The sequence below is a fragment of the Brienomyrus brachyistius genome, chromosome 20 (genome assembly GCF_023856365.1).
Source record: "Brienomyrus brachyistius isolate T26 chromosome 20, BBRACH_0.4, whole genome shotgun sequence".
NCBI lineage: Eukaryota > Metazoa > Chordata > Actinopteri > Osteoglossiformes > Mormyridae > Brienomyrus > Brienomyrus brachyistius.
In genome coordinates, this window is record NC_064552.1 from 15,557,243 (window position 1) to 15,577,081 (window position 19,839).

Genomic DNA, 19,839 nt, shown 5'->3' on the forward strand with positions numbered 1-19,839 from the left:
TGGCAAAGACAAAGTGTTTCATGAAGATGCAGAAACGTGATAGAGAAGGCAGAGGAAACGCACTTACTCGCATTTCCATTAAAATCATGCGACCTGACATAAAACTGTATGTCTTATAAATCCAGTAAGTTTAGTTGAACTGTAGCTCAGAAAATGTATCAATTCCACAAAAAATGCTATATCATGAGGCTTATTTCAACAAAATTCAGACCTTTTTGTTGTTAATATTGCAGTTTTCACACAAGTTTAATCCTATGGGGGCTAGAGGTAGGGGCACACTTTCTCTAAGTAGGGCATTACTTTCCCGTTATGTCCATTCATTTGTTGAACAAAATCTGCCATTCTGGACATCATATTAGCAAGATTACGGCAACACTACCAATATGGAGCTGAGCAAGAGGTTTCTGTCCATCGACGGTATTTCAGAAGCTGACATGACAGAACCACAACATACAGCCAATTTTACACGTTAGGAAGCTGCTGCACGACGTGCACGAAGCTTGTCCAATCGATTTACAACCAATATCAGCAAACAAAAGTTTGTTTATTGTTAATTTATTTAGACTATTAGAATGTAGACTATAGACAATAAAAGTAAACCATCAAAACCAAGATGATTAATCTGTAAAAAGAAAACTTGTATATATTTTTTTTATTTTATTAATGCGAAATGCGGCCATAATTCCCTGGATAGGTTCTAGCATAGGACAAGCAGGTATAGAAAATAGATGGATGGTTTTCTGTAAATTAATGTCATACCTGTTGTTGCAATGCTGTTATGATCAGGATCTATTAATATGTCATCCTTCAACTCAGTCTGGGATAGAACAGTCTATGACACCTAGCCATGACAGTGAAGTTCAGTGTAATTAATTATGACATGTTAGTCACTTCACTAAACATGTATATCATGACTCTTACAAGGTCATATAACAGAAAATTATGCTCTGTTGTGCTAGAATTGCATGCTACAGAATGGACCCATATTTTTAGTTTACAGTTTGTGTCACATGAAACTGATTTATCTTATCTTATTTGCTTCTGAGGCATTTCTGGATAAGGATGTCCGCTGCATGTTGGTATAAGAAAAATCATTATTGTCTCCTCCGTTGGTCTTGCTGACTGCTCCTTCTTCCTTACATGTGATAAGAGCTGCCAAGCTGATTCATCAACTGTAAAAAATTACTGACATGGTCCTTAATCTTCTACCAGGCTTCAGTTTAAAATTTGTTAGACCACAACAATGTAATCTTCAAAGTCAGCTCCATTATCTGACTGTCTGCTCACTTTAAAATCTTGAATCCATGGCATGAATGGAAGTTGAGCTTCAACTATTCATTGTATTATATATGAAGTTCAAAAGTACTGCAGACTTTGATCCTAGACAACCTGTAATGGTAACTTCTTTTAACATCATAAAACAGAGCCAAAAAATGTGTTTTACATTCACATTTTATTTACTCACTTGTTAATAGCACTACGGTAGACTGTATATAATGCTAAACCACATATTCTATATAAAAAAAGTCAACTAGAGAAACCTGCAATTTGTGTTTAGAGTTTGTTATATTATGCCAGATTACTTCTTGATGTATTCATTATACAAAAATCAAATGCAAATTTTCACATTAGACAAAGGAAAGGCAAGGAGGAAAAGATAAAAACATCAAACAAGAGAAGTCTTAAACATGAGACATTCTCCTTGTACTAACCCCCTATTATTTTTCTCTTTTTCTTCATTATGGCTAAAAAATGACCATCAGAATTGGTCCCTATCATGCCCCTAAAGTATCTCAGTTCCCTGTTTGACCAGCAGGTGTCACTGTTTTTAGCCCCTACTGTGTTTTCCTGTTCCCCAGGCTGCTGAGTGACTTAATGGGCTAAGCGGGCAGCTGTGTTATCCAGGCTCCCATTTTGTCAACCATATTCAGTATTTTACATTTATGGTTTTTGGTTTATACCTGGGGGCGACATGGTGGTGCAGTGGTTAGCACTGTTGCCTCACACCTCTGGGACCCAGGTTCGAGTCTCCGCCTGGGTTACATGTGTGGGGAGTTTGCATGTTCTCCCCATGTCGTCGTGGGGTTTCCTCCGGGTACTCCGGTGTCCCCCCACAGTCCAAAAACATGCTGAGACTAATTGGAGTTGCTAAATTGCCCATAGGTGTGCATGTGAGAGTGAATGGTGTGTGAGTGTGCCCTGCAATGGGCTGGCCCCCCATCCTGGGTTGTTCCCTGCCTCGTGCCCATTGCTTCTGGGATAGGCTCTGGACCCTCCGTGACCTAGTGGGATAAGCAGATTGGAAAATGGATGGATGGATGGATGGATGGATGGTTTAGACAGTTTGTAGTTGCTATCAATTCAGAAACGTAGATAGATAAATTTACATCCATCCATCCATGGTTCAAGAACAACAAAGTCAATGTGTTAGACTAGACTCACAAAGCCCTGATCTCAATCCCATAGAAAATTTGTGGGCAGAGCTGAAAAGACATATGTGATCAAAGCAGCCTACAAACCTGACTCAGTTACACCAGGTCTGTCCGGAGGAATGGGCCAAAATTCCAGCAAACTATTGCGAGAAGCTTGTGGAAGGATATCCAAATTCATACAGTTTAAAGAAAATGCTACCAAATACTAAGGAGATGTATGCAAACTTTTTATTTTGATGAATGTAATAAAAATTTTCTCTCTCATTATTCTGACATTTAGCAAATTGAAATGATTTTGGTAATCTTATCTGACGTAAAACAGGAAAAGTTTTGTCTGATTATATGTAAGACTAAGAAAAAACAGAATATGCCTTTTTATACTGAGAATGTAAACTACTGGTTTCAACTGTAGATGCAAGCTTACTAGCAGGAATATCTTTGCCTGTGAAGCCCTTTTTGTACAAAGCAGTGATGACTGCATGTGTTTCCTTGCAGGTGACCATGGTTAACGGAGGAAGAACAATGATTTCAAGCACCACCCGCCTTTTAAAGCATCCAGTCTGCTATTCTAACTCGATCAGCATGACAGACTGATCTCCTGCCTTGTCCTCGTCAACACTCTCACCTGTGTTAACGAGAGAATCACTGAAATGATGTCAGTAGGTCCTTTCGGGGCAGGGCTGAAATGCAGTGGAAATTGGTTTTTTTGGGATTAAATTCATTTTCATGGCAAAGACAGACTTTGCAATTAATTAATTAATCGATTCTCCTGTCTGGGTATTTTCACAGCTGTTTTTCATTTGGAATAAAGATCATCTCTGGCACTAATCTATGTCGGTGTCTATTCTTGGTTTTCCTGTCACTCCTGAATTCCTCTGATAGGAAGCGGAGCTGAAAGACACAGAGGACTAACCTATCACCAGGGCTGAGGTCACTGGAGTAGTCAAAAACATTTTTAGTGGTAAGGCTCTAGGGGTGGATCATATGGATTCACTCTGAATTCTTGAAAGCTCTTGACGTTGGGCTGTCTTGGCTGACATGTCTTTTCAACATTGTGTGATATTTATTAATGAATAAACGCCACCTTAACTGCGCAGTCGTGAATCCCAGATGGATGAACAGTGCAGGATCAAAGCAGGTGGCCTGCTTCACCATAGTATAGACAGAATCCTTCATAGTCTATGTAGCCCTTGTAGCATGCGTCCTTTGAAGGTCTGCGCAATTAATCTTGGGATCTCGGTAAAAGTATGACATATTTCTAGGCTGCATTTGAAGGACGCTTTGAAATGGGACGGCCTTGTTGCGCCACTGTGACACAATCGGTCTTCGAACACTGCGCATGCAGACTGATTGCTAGAGGCATGTTTTCCACTCTACCTGAAGGACACAGAGGCAACTGGATAGCATTGTACGCTTATTACATTTCCAACACTGACTGAATGGCTTTGCAGACTTCATCTCTTTTTGGGTGCTGTGTGAGCAATTATCCATTTGTAGCTGCTCGGTTTGTGAGAGATATGGTAGAACACATTGTTTTTCTGTTTCGGTTAACATGAGGTGACATCCCTATGAGTTGCTGTAGGCACAGACGCTGCAATGCATTGGAGTGTCGCCTTCCGCCTGTCCTAGTTTACTGTGGGAATACTGAGAAGTCCTGCAAAATAGGCCTGTATTTGGTGGTTGTTGCCTTTAAATTTAGTTATGTGCTGTGCTATACATGACTGGTGACTAAGGTACTTTGTTTATGGATGCTTTAAAAGGCCAGGCACTGTTAACTGTTGTTCACTGGCTTGTCTGCCTTGAATTTGTTTGTCTGACTTGTATATTTCTATATTGACGTTTCATTGATGCTGATGGTAACGGATATGGGTGGCTCTCCTCCTCTTTCTAAGTATGTTGTGTAACTGATACTTGTGCGTAGTCGGATCGGTACCGAGGCACTGCTCCTTCCCTCGGGGGGGATCATACTGGAGGGGACACTGAAGTGGTGTGTATCTGTGATCTCAACACGGTGAGTGCTGTTTTGCATTAATTTGCAATAAATTTGAATTATTTGGTATTTAAATTCATGCCTTTGTGTAACTCGTCCCTGTTAGAGGAAGTTGTAGTATTCAAGCAGCAAAGTAGTTTATCCCTGAAGAATCGTGGATGGTGTGAGGGATATGAGAGAGAGGAGAAGAGGAGGGTTATTTTGTAGGACGACTTTCACTATAACTAACAGAATCACTGCTATCTGTTGGTTCACTAGAATCTTTTTCTTTTTGTGTGACTTTAACAAGGTACCTATCCAATGGCAGCCGCTTTTGCCTCCTTGTCGATTTTGCGGAAATGTGAACATTGCATTGTCGTTAAACAGATTCATCACTCACACTGCTACACCCTTATTCGGGTGGTGCGTTTTTTGCTAAATTTTGAGTATACGAGTGTGGCACGCCAACTGAGACCGAGCATGGGAAACAATTACCCACAATCCTGCAGCGAGACAATTACCCACAATCCTGCAGCGAGACAATTACCCACAATCCCAACGCGAGAGAGAGAGAAGACCCATTGGCTCAGTTGTAATCACGTGAGGGTAGGCAGACAAAGCGTATACATAATACTTGTATTGCAAGACCTCGCTCGTTTACCTCCGTGGCCCTGTATCTACACCGTCTAATGTAGATGTTTTGGAGGTTGGGGAGTGAAGGTCCAATTGGGTGCCAGGCTGACCACACACCCCTCAGCAGAGCCCTGTGGTCCTGCTGTGTGCTGCTCCTGTACCAGGCGGCGATGCTTCCTGTCAGGATGCTTTCGCTGGTGGCTCTCTACGAATTCCTTAGTATTAGGAGGGGCAGCCTGAGACACCTAAGATGGTATACAGTAGGTATTCAGGTTGAAAAAACTATGAGTATATATTTAAAAAACAGTGTAATAAATATGCATGCTGCTTTGTGCACGGTGTAGCACTGGTCCAGGCTGTTAGCACCCCCTAGCGGCAGAGGAGATGTGCTGATGGTATTTGGAATAATTTTTCCTGCAGTCGGCTTTGCTGAAGTCGCTGGACTTTTTTCCTGTTCCAGAATATACACAGCAACTATTAACACCACAGGGAATTCCCTCAGCAGGCAGACCAGGCAGTACTACACAGAGAGCTACAAAAGGTTAAGCTGTTTTTGATTTTCAATCAATTCACTATCAAAATCTGGCCAGCCCCTGAAGGATAGGCTCCCCTTTTGAATCTGGGTCTTCCCAATGTTTTTTCTCTCTAGGGAGTTTTTCCTTGCCACTGTTGCCTCTGCCTTGTTTACTGGGAGCATTGAGCAGGCATGATGTAAAGCACTTTGAGACAATGTAATGTGAAAACGTGTTATACAAATATTTAATTGATTTCAACTGAATTGACTGGATTATATTCATGTGTTTCCAGGAGAGTTGTGGGTGACAGGTAACAGCTCTGAGTCTGTGATGGTGAACACTGCACCCTGTTGGATTGTATCTCTGCATTTTTAGACTGGTTGGTGGTTGTGTATAGTTATAGAGAAGAGTGGCTGGAAAAATAATGACAAAACCAAGAGTATAAACATAAAAACAGGAGTGGCTGCACTGCAATGCCGTCTTGTTCACAGAGACTTCTATAAAATGCTATTGGTTTTTTACTGTACTATACTGAGAAAGATTAACTGCAGCTTCCTCTTGAACCCACAGCTCCTGTGACTCTGGACCCAAACACTGCAGACCCCCGGCTCTCTGTGTCTGATGATCTGACCAGCGTGAGAAACACTATAGTGACACAGCAGCTTCCTGACAACCCAGAGAGGTTCACTTGGTGTGCAAATGTGTTGGGCTCTGAGGGGTTTAACTCAGGAAAACACAGCTGGGAGGTGGAGGTGGGAGACAAAACTTACTGGATTATAGGGGTAGCAAAAAAGTCAGTTGACAGGAAGGCGTTCGTTACATACAGCCCAAGAAATGGATTCTGGGTTTTACATCTGTGTGATGGTGAGTATAGAGCATGTGACTCACCATCAATCAACTTGAGACTGAAAAGGACATCGCAGAGTATCAGAGTGCAGCTGGACTATGACAGGGGGGAGGTGTCCTTCTTCAACCCCACTGACATGTCACTCATCTATACCTTTAAAGACACATTCACTGGGACACTGTTTCCATTTTTTGATACCGGTTTTATTTTTGGTAATTCTGGACCCTTGAAGATCTACCCAGTAAAAGTGTCTGTTAGCGTCGACGCTGATCTGACCCTATGGGACTTGTACGGTTTTTAACCAGCAGGTCTTGCTGGTCATTCTGCTTCCCCTTCCCTCTTGTAGCCTTCAGCGCTCATGTAGCTCCCAGTTTTCACATGAAATCTGGGCTGACAAGAGTATACAGGAACAACTGGATGCAGCACACAAAAACTCTAACATATTTTGTTAAAATGTGGGACTGTTTTCTCATATGTGTAAGACGATTAAATGAAAATCGTTGCATTGCACATTTAAGAAATCTAGGGCTGTATGTCACCTTTTTATGTTTTCTTCAACACAAACGATGCATGGTGATGACAAAAGTGTGCTGGCCCCGGAATGTTACATGTAATATGATCCTAGATTGCGGTGGGGGGACAATTGCGTTCGGGCATGGTAGAAGGCAAGCAGGCCAAGAGTGAGTACGCCCTAAAGTAACTCACTCTCTCCACGGGGGATCCACTGATCTTAATTGGGGTGTAGCTCTTCTTCTGGAAATATAGTTAGTGGACATGAAAGTGTTAGAAAGTACTCGTCAGCCATCAGGTCCATGCTACAATCAGATATATCGTGGTACTCTGGGATTATAATGCAGTGTGAACTGCTGCTACAGCCTGAGGGAGTAAAATGTCACCACAAGGAGGCGCTGTGGTCCCTCAAACAGGAGCACCTGCTAATAAGTGTGCTCAGGTTAGAGTAAGGTAAGGAGGAGACCCAGGCTTGGGTTCTTCACATGCCTGTCTTCTCTGCTATCTTTCTGTTGCCTTGCTCTTTCTCTTTTCTGCCATCCATTCTTTCATCACTGTGCTCAGATATTATAGCATTTGTCGTCAATGGAATGCAGATGGAAATCACCCTATTCCCTGCCAATCTCGGGAAGCCATATGTAGTGGGCTGTGCATTGCCATGGAGGGGGTGATCATGGTGGGGATGACTGACCAAGACACAAAATAAGGGTCTTTGGTTTTTGATATTAGTTTTGGACAGTGAAGGGACAGGGTGTATAAAGAAAACTTTTGTTTAGTTATTGTTTTATTAAGATTCTTAAAATGTTTACCAATATATTGACATTTTGCTTGATATTACTGATAGTTTTCCGTTTCAAAAAGATTAAAATGCTTCATTATTTAGATTAGATCATTATCTTATATAGATACTTTATTGATTCCAACAGAAATTTAAGCATCCAATAGCTTAGTCATACTGTAAAAAAGATCTCTGCAAAAGAAAAATAGTAAGAAGAATGAGGAATTATAAAAATGACAATACTAACGCATTGATATGCCAGCAAATATGCCAAGATCCAGCACCAGTGGAACAGCTTTTGTTCAGTCACTAAGTGTACGCATTTTCCCTCTAGATGACACAAAAACTCGTCAGCAATTATCTGCCCTCATTTAAATTTCTTGTTCTCTGAGCTCCTTGTGTTTCTGAAAGCTGATTGGTTAAAAATAAATTTACAAATATATAATCATATTTTTCATTGACATGGCCAATCATTTTGAGTAACACTGAGTACTGTACGTAACAACACAGTTTCTCTCATTACACGATGATGTCATTACACAATGGTGTCACATCATTTAGCAACTTTTAGCAACAAATAAAACTGCCTGTAGCCACATCCCCTCAAAGTTAGTTTTAGAAAATAAATATAAAATATAGTTGAAATTAAAAATAATTATTGAAGTACTCAGGGCAAGGATTCCAGTGACACCAATTACTTGTGTATATTAAATTTTAATATCACACAACCATTTCAAGCATCGGTTGTCTTTTCCAAAATGCATAATTTTTTCCTTACACCGATAACGTACCAGATAGACCTACCTTACACACTCAGTGAAATGTTACTGAAGGAAAATAAACTTTAAACGGAGATACGTCTACCATAATTCTAAATGTTAAAACATAAAACTATGACATGCCAAAGACACATAGAGACAACGCTTAAAACATACTCTTGCGTATTAAATTTAATATTGTCCACTTAAACGTGATATCGGCAATTTAATGTGACTGTGCGCTATAAAAATAAAAATGAACTGAATAAAAGTATATTTCCATCTTCAATTTCAAGTTTGATTTCACAGATAACTACACCCTAAGCCCATTCTATTTCAACCGTTTTGACGGAGCTCGACATAAAACACACACATAGAAACTTTCCTAAATCAATCTTCTGAAAAGGATTTGTCTTTTCTTGCAGTGTCCTGCATTGTTTGCACAGTTTTTGCACACTATGCACTCTACGTTGCTAGGTTGTTATGTGCTAGTCTGGTTAAATTATGTAGCACATTGGTCAGAGAGACCAATTGTATTGTACAAATGCATGCCTTAAAGATGACTTGACTTGAAATGCAATTCAGCATTCTGTTTTCAACCATAATTCAAATTCGTGAACAGAATTGGAATTTCAGGGCCCTTGTCAAGTCATTTCTGAATGGTGCGCAACCCTGTCATACACTGTGGGTGACTTAGATCATCAATTAGCTGAAACGCATGTCTTTGGACTGAGTACCCGGAGAAAATACACAGGGAAAACAGGCAAACTTCATACACAGAGAGCAGAAATGACATTTCAAAAAGCACCCCACTGGGTTACTGTAGATAAGGTCCATACCCAAAGAAAAAGAAAGACTGAAGATCAGGGGAGACTGACAGCAAGGGCCAATCCAGATGGTAACTGCTGCACGTTGACTGTGTGACCTGCAGGTGATCTTACAGCCATTATATCAAGCAGATCAGGAAGAGGGCAAATCTCATTTATTCACTGCTAACTCCACTCTCTGGGGCATTTTCTCATGCAGAGAGGTAGACGAATATCCTGGAAGGACAGGCAGCTCTCAGCAAGGAAGGGAATCTGAAAATTCGAAACATGCTGAACAACAGGCTGGTCAGGTTTTTCCGGAATGTTAAGATGAACTATGAGGAACTAAGAGAATAAAAATGTAACTTACAAGAAACCTAGACCAGATCTTGCTGATCGCTCTGAACTCTTTCCAGACGACAGACATATATCAGATGTGGTGACGTTTCTGGGGTGTGCTAAATGACAGGATTCCTGTCTGCCACCCTGATTATGTGTCTGGCAGTATGTCAGTCTGGGAGTGTGTGAACTCACTCCAGTATGCAAGCCTGCGCTGTTAGTTGACATGGATGGAGCTTTAAAAGGAATTATTCAGAATTACTGGGAACTACAATTAATATGAAAAGAAATTCAAGATGAAGTCCATTTTACTGTTTATTACACCTGGGCCAGTTCACATTTAAGTTAGGTAATCTAATGAATAACTATCCCAGAATGCTTGTTATGTTGTTATGGTATTCCCTAATCATTAACCTCTACATTTGATTTCAGAACTAAAAGCAGAATCTGATCAAACTAAAGTGGTTCACAGTTACCTTCATCATGTGCTTAGACCACGTGCTGCTAATTCTGCTCTAACCTGCTTCATACCTGCCACTAGAGACCACAGGTCGCTAAATGACTCAGTACTTTGTAGGAACTCATGTAAAAAATATGTTTTAGTTTATTAACAGTAACATGGGGATAATTATGAGAATTACCAACCTATGTGCTTAATTCCTGTTTGACTTAAATGGCTATTTAAGTGTGTTTAACTAGCTTATCAAAACATAATGTTCTGAATATACTGAAATAGTTCAAACTTAGTTAAATGAAAGTGAAACAATAAAAAACACTCCTCCTCCATGACAGTAAACATATTATGACAGAACCTGTAAAATGGCTGCTGAAGCTTCATACCTGGATGAGGAGCTCTGTTGTTCCGTTTGCTCAGATTTCTTTAAGGATCCCGTTGTCCTGAATTGTGCCCACAGCTTCTGTAGAGTCTGTCTGCAGAGGTCCTGGGCACAGAGAAGTTATCGGGCATGTCCTTTATGCCGGAGAACGTCCTCTGTGGAAGATCCTCCTGCCAATATTGCCTTAAGAAATGTTGTGGAGTCATATTTAAAGAAGAAGAGTGAAACTTCGGAGAAGACAGTATCTCGCTGCAGTCTCCATGGAGAGAAACTTCTACTCTTCTGTGAGGACGATGAGGAGCTCCTCTGTCTGGTCTGTCAGACTTCAAGAAAACACAGAAACCACCAGCTCTGTCCAGTGGGAGAAGCTGCAGAGGATAAGAAGGTATTCTCTTCTATATCTTTCATTTTTTTCAGAAGGTTGTTACATTAATATTAATTGTTTTTCGGAAGTCTACATTCATTTTTAGTTTAGTGACCATTGTGCTGGTGTGACTGGTGACTGAGGGATCATGACTTACTGTCAGTTTTCTTTATATACATATACATACATATGCACATACATATACATACATACATACACACAGCCATGAACGGAACCGGGGAAGCAGGAGCAGGGAGACGAGGAATCAGGTAATGAGGAATTTATTGTGGAAAACCACAATGAAAGGTACATAGACGGATGTTAGACTTCAATGACCAGACTGGGGAAAACATACCTAATGCAGACTTAAATACATAAGACTAATGACAGCAACAAGAAACAGCTGGTAAACACAGGGAATCCACACGGGGTTAATGAGGGGGCGTGACACACAGAAGGAGCAGACAAGCAGGGCAGGACAGAACCCCTCCCCCAAAGGCGCGCACTCCAATACGTTCATGTCAAGACCAGGGACACGACCAAATCTGGGGAAACAAAAGGCAAGACCATTAACGAGGCATGGGCAACAAGACTGATACACAAAACAGGCACAAGGAGGACAACTCGAAGAACAACTGACACAGGACAGGGAACGCTAACAGACACATGGGCACTAATGACGGAAGCACAGGACCCGGGAACACGAAAGGGGACAACAGAGGGACCACACCAGGGGGCACACAGGGACCAGAAGGGAACAAAGGCACAGAGGGATGGGGAGCAAACACAGGGGACACAAAAGTAGAGGACAAGGATGCAAAGGGCAGGGGGAAATGGGGAGCTGCAAGGAACCCCAGCATGCAAGGGGCGGAAGCCGCAGGCGACCGCTGAGCAGGACCCAACCTCTGCACAGATGTCCTCTCCTTTTCCGGGACACCGAGAGGCGGGGGTCTGGCCTGGCTCTCTGCTGGGGCGATGGTGGAGTGGGAGTCTCTGGAGACATCAGGGTAATCCCCGAGGTGTCCCATTCAAGCTCCTCCTCCATCTCCACTAAGGGAGGAGGAGCGATGGTCCGACAGTCGGGGACCTCCTTGGGGACAGGGGTCAAGGGCATGGGAATAGAGTACGGGGATTAGGGGCAGGGGCTGGAACAGGCGGAGCAGGAACCTCGGGAGGGCGGAGCAGAAATTGGCGGAGCAGGAACCTCAGGGGGGTGGTGCAGCAGGATCGTGCGCCGTAGGAACCTAGGGGGCGCAGCAGGAACGTGTGGCACAGGAACCTCGGGGGTGCAGCAGGAGTTTGCTCCTATTTAAGGACCTTGGGGATCCGCGGGATGGCATTCTCCATTGACTTGGGCCCTTTAAATGCCAGGGGGAGGCTGCCAACGCTGTCAACGAAGCGGCGGGTGGACGAGAAGAGCTCCCGTGTCTCTTCCTGTGTTTTGCTTTTCCGCTTTATCTTTCCTGTCCTGTGCAGCGGAGCCTGGGGTACCTCTGGCAATTCCGCCAGAGGACCGTAAGGCAAGGCACAAGCTGTCGCTATCTGCTTTGAATTAGCTTCCGCCACCCCGTGTCTCAGCCACTGCAGGTTTTCACACAACTCCTCCGCGAGATGCGCCTCTTCGAACAGGGATATCTCCTCGAGAATATATCATTTCAAATTCGCTCGCCATCCCGCGTTCGGTCAAAACCGAAAACTAACATACGACGTCGACATGAATACGCAGTAACATCTGACATTGAACTGACATCGTGAATCTTTCAATCTGAAAAATCGTTGAATTTTCTGTTAACTAAAGTACCGTGAAGTACTGTAGTAAGTCATTTTCCACATCAGTCAGTTTAAATCGTCATACATTTACATCAATATTTAACTGATTAGCGATTAATCATTACATGCCTAGTGGTTATTTTTAAACACTTCCGCTTAGCAGTCATACTACTTGCAGTTGCAAAGGTAGCGTGCTATCACTGTACCACACTTGGTTCTCTGAGTTCTTCAGAACAACCCATTCTTTCACAAATGTTTGTAAACCTGACTGCATGGGTAGGTGCTTGATTTTATTGTCTGGGAATTGGGTCTGAATGAAACACCAGAATTCAATGATTAACAGGTGTGTCTCAAAACTTTTGGCAATATACTGTATCTCTCATTACATCTTTATTTTATTTCATTTCAGCGTTCCCTCCAGGATTCATTGATTCTGTTAAAGAAAAAGTTGGAGACGTTTACAAAGGTTAAACAGGAGTCTGAGAAAACAGCAAAACACATCAAGGTATGGAGATTTATTCTTAGAAAGTAAATCTTTACTGTACAAAATTCCTTCAAGTTTACAGAGCATGTCTCACTTTCAGAGTCAGTCCCAGCACACTGAAAAGACAATAAAGGATGAATTTGAGAAACTCCATCAGTTCCTGAGAGATGAAGAGAAGGCTAGACTGGCTATACTGAGAGAGGAAGAGCTGCAGAAGAGTCAGAGGATGAAGGAGAAGATAGAAAGCATCTCCAGACAGGTCTCCACCCTGTCAGAGAAGATCAGGGACATTGAGAAATCCATGGAAACTATGGACATCATCTTCTTGAAGGTAGGAGATGATTTCCCTGCTTTGGTCTATGTGTCTGCTGGCTGGGACGAGTGGTCCTGTTGTGTGTCTGAAGCAGATATAAGCAGTTACAACATTTCAGTGACATTGAGCATTTTCACCATAGAATTTCATGAAATGAAGTCAGATGGTTTCATGTGCAAAACAATACATCTTTATAGATACTTTTCCTCTTTTTCAGACATACAAGGACAACGAAGAAAAGTATGTAATAACCAACTATACAATTTTAATTACTAAGTATACAGTGGGAGGCGGCATGGTGGTGCAGTGGTTAGCACTGTCGCCTCACACCTCTGGGACCCGGGTTCGAGTCTCCGCCTGGGTCACATGTGTGCGGAGTTTGCATGTTCTCCCTGTGTCGTCGTGGGGTTTCCTCCGGTTACTCCGGTTTCCCCCCACAGTCCAAAGACATGCTGAGGCTAATTGGAGTTGCTGAATTGCCCGTAGGTGTGCATGTGTGAGTGAATGGTGTGTGAGTGAATGGTGTGTGAGTGTGCCCTGCGATGGGCTGGCCCCCCATCCTGGGTTGTTCCCTGCCTCGTGCCCATTGATTCCGGGATAGGCTCCGGACCCCCCGCGACCCAATAGGATAAGCGGTTTGGAAAATGGATGGATGGATGGAAGTATACAGTGAAGTCTGAAAACCACTTGTTACCTTTATGTTTATTAACATTTGACTTACCTATTTGTCATATTCACCCTTGTAGAATGACCATGCTGCAGACTCTCAGCCACCTTCCTCTTGTGTGTCTGGCTCACTTCAGACCCCACAGCATCACTGACACCTGTCTGTGTTTGCAGAGCCCGGTGCTCACTGCAGGACCCAGAGCTGGTTTCAGAGGCACTGATAGATGTGGCCAAACACCTGGGTTCTCTGAGGTTCAGAGTCTGGGAGAAGATGCTGGGGATTGTGCAGTACAGTGAGTACTGGGGGAAACTGGGCTGTATAAAGCAAAGAGCAGTATCTGAGTGGGTTATACTGTCATTCACTGGGAACTCAGCCTAGCAGCACTGGTATAGTGAGTACTGGGGGAAATGGCTGTATAAAGCAGAGCAGTATCTAAGTGGATTATACTGTCACTCACTGGGAGCTCAGCCTAGCAACACTGGTACAGTGAGTACTGGGGAAATGGCTGTATAAAGCAGAGCAGTATCTAAGTGGATTATACTGTCACTCACTGGGAGCTCAGCCTAGCAACACTGGTACAGTGAGTACTGGGGAAAATGACTGTATAAAGCAGAGCAGTATATAAGTGGATTATACTGTCACTCACTGGGAGCTCAGCCTAACAACACTAATATATATATACTGTACTGGAGAGCAAAGGGACAGGGTGTATAAAGAAAACCTATGTTTAGTTATTATTTTGTTAACATTCTTAAAATGTTTACCAATATATTAATATTCTTCTTACTGTTGCTGACAGATAAAAATAGTTTTCAATTTCAAAAAGATTAAAATGCTTCATAGTTTAGATTCGATTTCATGATTAGTTTACATAGATACTTTACTGATGCCAAGGAACTTTTTGGCATCCAGTAGCTTACACATACTGTACAGAAATGTGTCTATGCAAAAGCAAAATAGCAATAAACAAAATAAATAAGAAAAGTAACAATAATCACACCTAGATTTGCCGGCAAATATGCCAGAGTCCAGGCACCAGTGGGAAGGGAGCTTTTGTTGAGTCACTAAGTACGTATTTTCCTTCTAAGTGACACAAAAATTCGTCAGCAGTTACTTGCCCATATTTAGATTTCTTGCTCAATCTTTGAGCTTCTTGTGTTTTTGAATGCTGATTGGTTAAATAAATCTATACTTACAAATAAATTATCATATTTTTCACTGAGATAACCAATCATTTTGAGTAATGTGGATTACTGTACAGTAAAACCTTTGATTGCGAGCATAATTCATTCCAGAAACATGCTCGTAATCCAAAGCATTCGTATGTCAAAGCGAATTTTCCCATTAGAAATAATGGAAACTTGGATGATTCGTTCCACAACCCAAAAATTTTCATTAAAAATATGATTAATACAAAATATAAAGTAAAAAGTGCACTTTACCTTTGAAAAGAATCGTGGATGGTGTGAGGGAGACGAGAGAGAGGAGAAGGGGAGGGTTATTTTGTAGGACGACTTTCACTATAATAGAATCACTGCTACCTGTTGGCTCACTGGAATCTTTTTCTTTTTGTGTGACTTTAACAAGGAACCTATCAAATGACAGCCGCTTTTGCCTCCTTTTTGATTTTGCGGAAATGTGAACATTGCATTGTCGTTAAACAGATTCATCGCTCGCACTGCTACACCCTTATTCGGATGGTGCTTTTCTACTAAATTTTGAGTATACGAGTGTGGCACGCCAACTGAGACCGAGCATGGGAAACAATTACCCACAATCCTGCAGCGAGACAATTACCCACAATCCTGCAGCGAGACAATTACCCACAATCCCAAAGTGAGAGAGAGAGAGATAAGACCCATTGGCTCAGTTGTGATCACGTGAGGGTAGGCAGACAAAGCGTATACATAATACTTGTATTGCAAGACCAGGCTCATTTACCTCCGTGGCCCTGGATCTACACTGTCTAATGTAGATGTTTTGGAGGTTGGGGAGTGAAGGTCCAATTGTGTGGCAGGCTGACCACACACCCCTCAGCAGAGCCTTGTGGTCCTGCTGTGTGCTGCTCCTGTACCAGGCGGCGATGCTTCCTGTCAGGATGCTTTCGCTGGTGGCTCTCTACGAATTCCTTAGTATTAGGAGGGGCAGCCTGAGACACCTAAGATGGTATACAGTAGGTATTCAGGTTGAAAAAACTATGAGTATATATTTAAAAAACAGTGTTATAAAGATGCATGCCGCTTTGTGCACGGTGTAGCACTGGTCCAGGCTGTTAGCACCCCCTAGCCGCAGAGGAGATGTGCTGATGGTATTTGGAATCATTTTTCCTGCAGTCGGCTTTGCTGAAGTCCCTGGACTTTTTTCCTGTTCCAGAATATACACAGCAACTATTAACACCACAGGGAATTCCCTCAGCAGGCAGACCAGGCAGTACTACACAGAGAGCTACAAAACGTTAAGCTGTTTTCGATTTGAAAACAAGTTCAATCAATTCACTATCAAAATCTTGCCAGCCCCTGAAGGATAGGCTCCCCTTTTGAATTTGGGTCTTCCCAAGGTTTTTTCTCTCTAGGGAGTTTTTCCTTGCCACTGTTGCCTCTGCCTTGCTTACTGGTAGCATTGAGCAGGCATGCTGTAAAGCACTTTGAAACAATGTAATGTTGAGAAAACGTGTTATACAAATATTTAATTGATTTGAACTGAATTGACTGGATTATATTCATGTGTTTCCAGGAGAGTTGCGGGTGACAGGCAGCAGTTCTGAGTCTGTGATGGGGAACACTGCACCCTGTTGTATTGTATCTCTGCATTTTTAGACTGTTTGGTGGTTGTGTATAGTTAAAGAGAAGAGTGGCTGGAAAAATTATGACAAAACAAAGAGTATAAACATAAAAACAGGAGTGGCTGCACCGCAATGCCGTCTTCTTCACAGAGACTTCTATAAAATGCTATTGGTTTTTTACGGTACTATACTGAGAAAGATTAACTGCAGCTTCCTCTTGAACCCACAGCTCCTGTGACTCTGGACCCAAACACTGCAGCCCCCTGGCTCTCTGTGTCTGATGATCTGACCAGCGTGAGAAACACTATAGTGACACAGCAGCTTCCTGACAACCCAGAGAGGTTCACTTTGTATCCAAATGTGTTGGGCTCTGAGGGGTTTAACTCAGGAAAACACAGCTGGGAGGTGGAGGTGGGGTACAAAACTGAGTGGATTATAGGGGTAGCAAAAAAGTCTGTTGACAGGAAGGCGTTCGTTACATACAGCCCAAGAAATGGATTCTGGGTTTTAGATCTGTATAATGGTGAATATAGAGCATGTGACTCACCATCAATTGACTTGAGACTGAAAAGGACACCGCAGAGGATCAGTGTGCAGCTGGACTATGACAGGGGGGAGGTGTCCTTCTTCAACCCCGCTGACATGTCACTCATCTACACCTTTAAAGACACATTCACTGGGACACTGTTTCCATGTTTTGATACCGGTTTTATTTTTGGTAATTCTGGACCCTTGAAGATCCGTCCAGTAAAGGTGTCTGTTAGCGTCGACGCTGATCTGACCCTATGGGACTTGTACGGTTTTTGACCAGCAGGTCTTGCTGGTCATTCTGCTTCCCCTTCCCTCTGCTTCCCCTTCCCTCTGCTTCCTCTTCCCTCTGCTTCCTCTTCCCTCTGCTTCCTCTTCCCTCTTGTAGCCTTCAGCGCTCATGTAGCTCCCAGTTTTCACTGGAAATCTGGGCTGACAAGAGTATACAGGAACAACTGGATGCAGCACACAAAAACTCTAACATATTTTGTTAAAATGTGGGACTGTTTTCTCATATGTGTAAGACGATTAAATGAAAATCGTTGCATTGCACATTTAAGAAATCTAGGGCTGTATGTCACCTTTCTATGTTTTCTTCAACACAAAAGATGCATGCTGATGACAAAAGTGTGCTGGCCCTGGAATGTTACATGTACTATGATCCTAGATTGTGGTGGGGGGACAATTGCGTTCGGGCATGGCAGAAGGCAAGCAGGCCGAGTGAGTACGCCCTAAAGTAACTCACTCTCTCCACAGGGGATCCACTGATCTTTAAGTCAAGGGAGGTAATGCTAAGATTATACAATTTCTTGGTGAGACCTCACCTAGAATATTGTGTGCAGGTTTGGTCACCATATCTTAAAAAGGACATTGTGGCCTTAGAAAAGGTGCAGCGTAGGGCCACAAAAATGATTCCTGGTCTTAGAGGAATGTCATACGAGGAATGTTTACTTGAGCTAAATCTGTTCAGTCTCAAGCAAAGGAGACTGAGGGGGGACATGATCCAGGTATATAAGATTCTAACAGGTTTGGATGCTGTTCAACCAAATAGTTACTTCAGCATTAGTTTAAATACACGAACTCGTGGCCATAGGTGGAAATTAGCGGGAGAACATTTCAAGCTGGATTTAAGGAAGCACTTCTTTACACAGCGTGTAGTCAGAGTATGGAATAGCCTTCCTGATAATGTAGTGCAAGCTGAATCCTTGGGTTCCTTTAAATCAGAGCAAGATAAGATTTTAACGACTCTGAGCTATTAGTTTAGTTCTCCCCAAGTGAGCTTTATGGGCCGAATGGCCTCCTCTCGTTTGTATAGTTCTTATGTTTTTATCCTTTCTTTCATCACTGTACTCAGATATTATAGCATTTGTCATCAATGGAATGCAGATTTAAATCACCCTATTCCCTGCCAATCTCAGGAAGCCATACTGTATGTAGTGGGCTGTGCATTGCCATGGAGGGGATGATCATGGTGGGGATGACTGACCAAGACACAAAATAAGGGTCTTTGGTTTTTGATATTAGTTTTGGACAGTGAAGGGACAGGGTGTATAAAGAAAACTTTTGTTTAGTTATTGTTTTATTAAGATTCTTAAAATGTTTACCAATATATTGACATTTTGCTTGATATTACTGATAGTTTTCCGTTTCAAAAAGATTAAAATGCTTCATTATTTAGATTAGATCATTATCTTATATAGGTACTTTATTGATTCCAACAGAAATTTAAGCATCCAATAGCTTAGTCATACTGTAAAAAAGATCTCTGCAAAAGAAAAATAGTAAGAAGAATGAGGAATTATAAAAATGACAATACTAACGCATTGATTTGCCAGCAAATATGCCAAGATCCAGCACCAGTGGAAGAGCTTTTGTTCAGTCACTAAGTGTACGCATTTTCCCTCTAGATGACACAAAAACTCATCAGCAATTACCCGCCCTCATTTAGATTTCTTGTTCTCTGAGCTTCTTCTGTTTCTGAAAGCTGATTGGTTAAAACTAAATTTACAAATATATAATCATATTTTTCACTGAGATGGCCAATCATTTTGAGTAACACTGAGTACTGTACGTAACGACACAGTTTCTGTCATTACACGATGATGTCATTACACAATGGTGTCACATCATTTAGCAACTTTTAGCAACAAATAAAACTGCCTGTAGCCACATCCCCTCAAAGTTAGTTTTAGAAAATAAATATCAAATATAGTTGAAATTAAAAACAATTATTGAAGTACTCAGGGCAAGGATTCCAGTGACACCAATGACTTGTGTATATTAAATTTTAATATTACACAACCATTTCAAGCATCGGTTGTCTTTTCCAAAATGCATTATTTTTTCCTTACACCGATAAGGTACCAGATAAACCTACCTTACATACTCAGTGAAATGTTACTGAAGGAAAATAAACATTAAACAGAGATACGTCTACCATAATTCTAAATGTTAAAACATAAAAGTATGACATGCCAAAGACACATAGAGACAACGCTTAAAACATAC

The 19,839-nt window shown here is 42.0% G+C and overlaps 1 protein-coding gene across 1 annotated transcript; it reads left to right on the forward strand.

The window, feature by feature from the left end:
- Nucleotides 1–10,399: 10,399 nt before the first annotated feature.
- Nucleotides 10,400–17,618, forward strand: LOC125715423 (E3 ubiquitin-protein ligase TRIM35-like). Its single transcript, XM_048986917.1, has 6 exons — nucleotides 10,400–10,808; nucleotides 12,967–13,062; nucleotides 13,142–13,372; nucleotides 13,572–13,594; nucleotides 14,195–14,313; nucleotides 17,033–17,618. Exons 1-6 carry the CDS (start codon nucleotides 10,407–10,409, stop codon nucleotides 17,608–17,610), a joined length of 1,449 nt encoding a protein of 482 aa, XP_048842874.1. The 5' UTR covers nucleotides 10,400–10,406; the 3' UTR covers nucleotides 17,611–17,618.
- The last annotated feature ends 2,221 nt before the right edge of the window (nucleotides 17,619–19,839 follow it).

Bases quoted from the DNA above. Each gene is read 5' to 3' on its own strand.
- LOC125715423 (XM_048986917.1), top strand. From the start codon at position 10,407: ATGGCTGCTGAAGCTTCATACCTGGATGAGGAGCTCTGTTGTTCCGTT. The intron at 10,809-12,966 runs GTATTCTCTTCT...ATTTCATTTCAG, and splicing joins AAGCTGCAGAGGATAAGAAG to CGTTCCCTCCAGGATTCATT. The intron at 14,314-17,032 runs GTGAGTACTGGG...TTGAACCCACAG, and splicing joins GCTGGGGATTGTGCAGTACA to CTCCTGTGACTCTGGACCCA.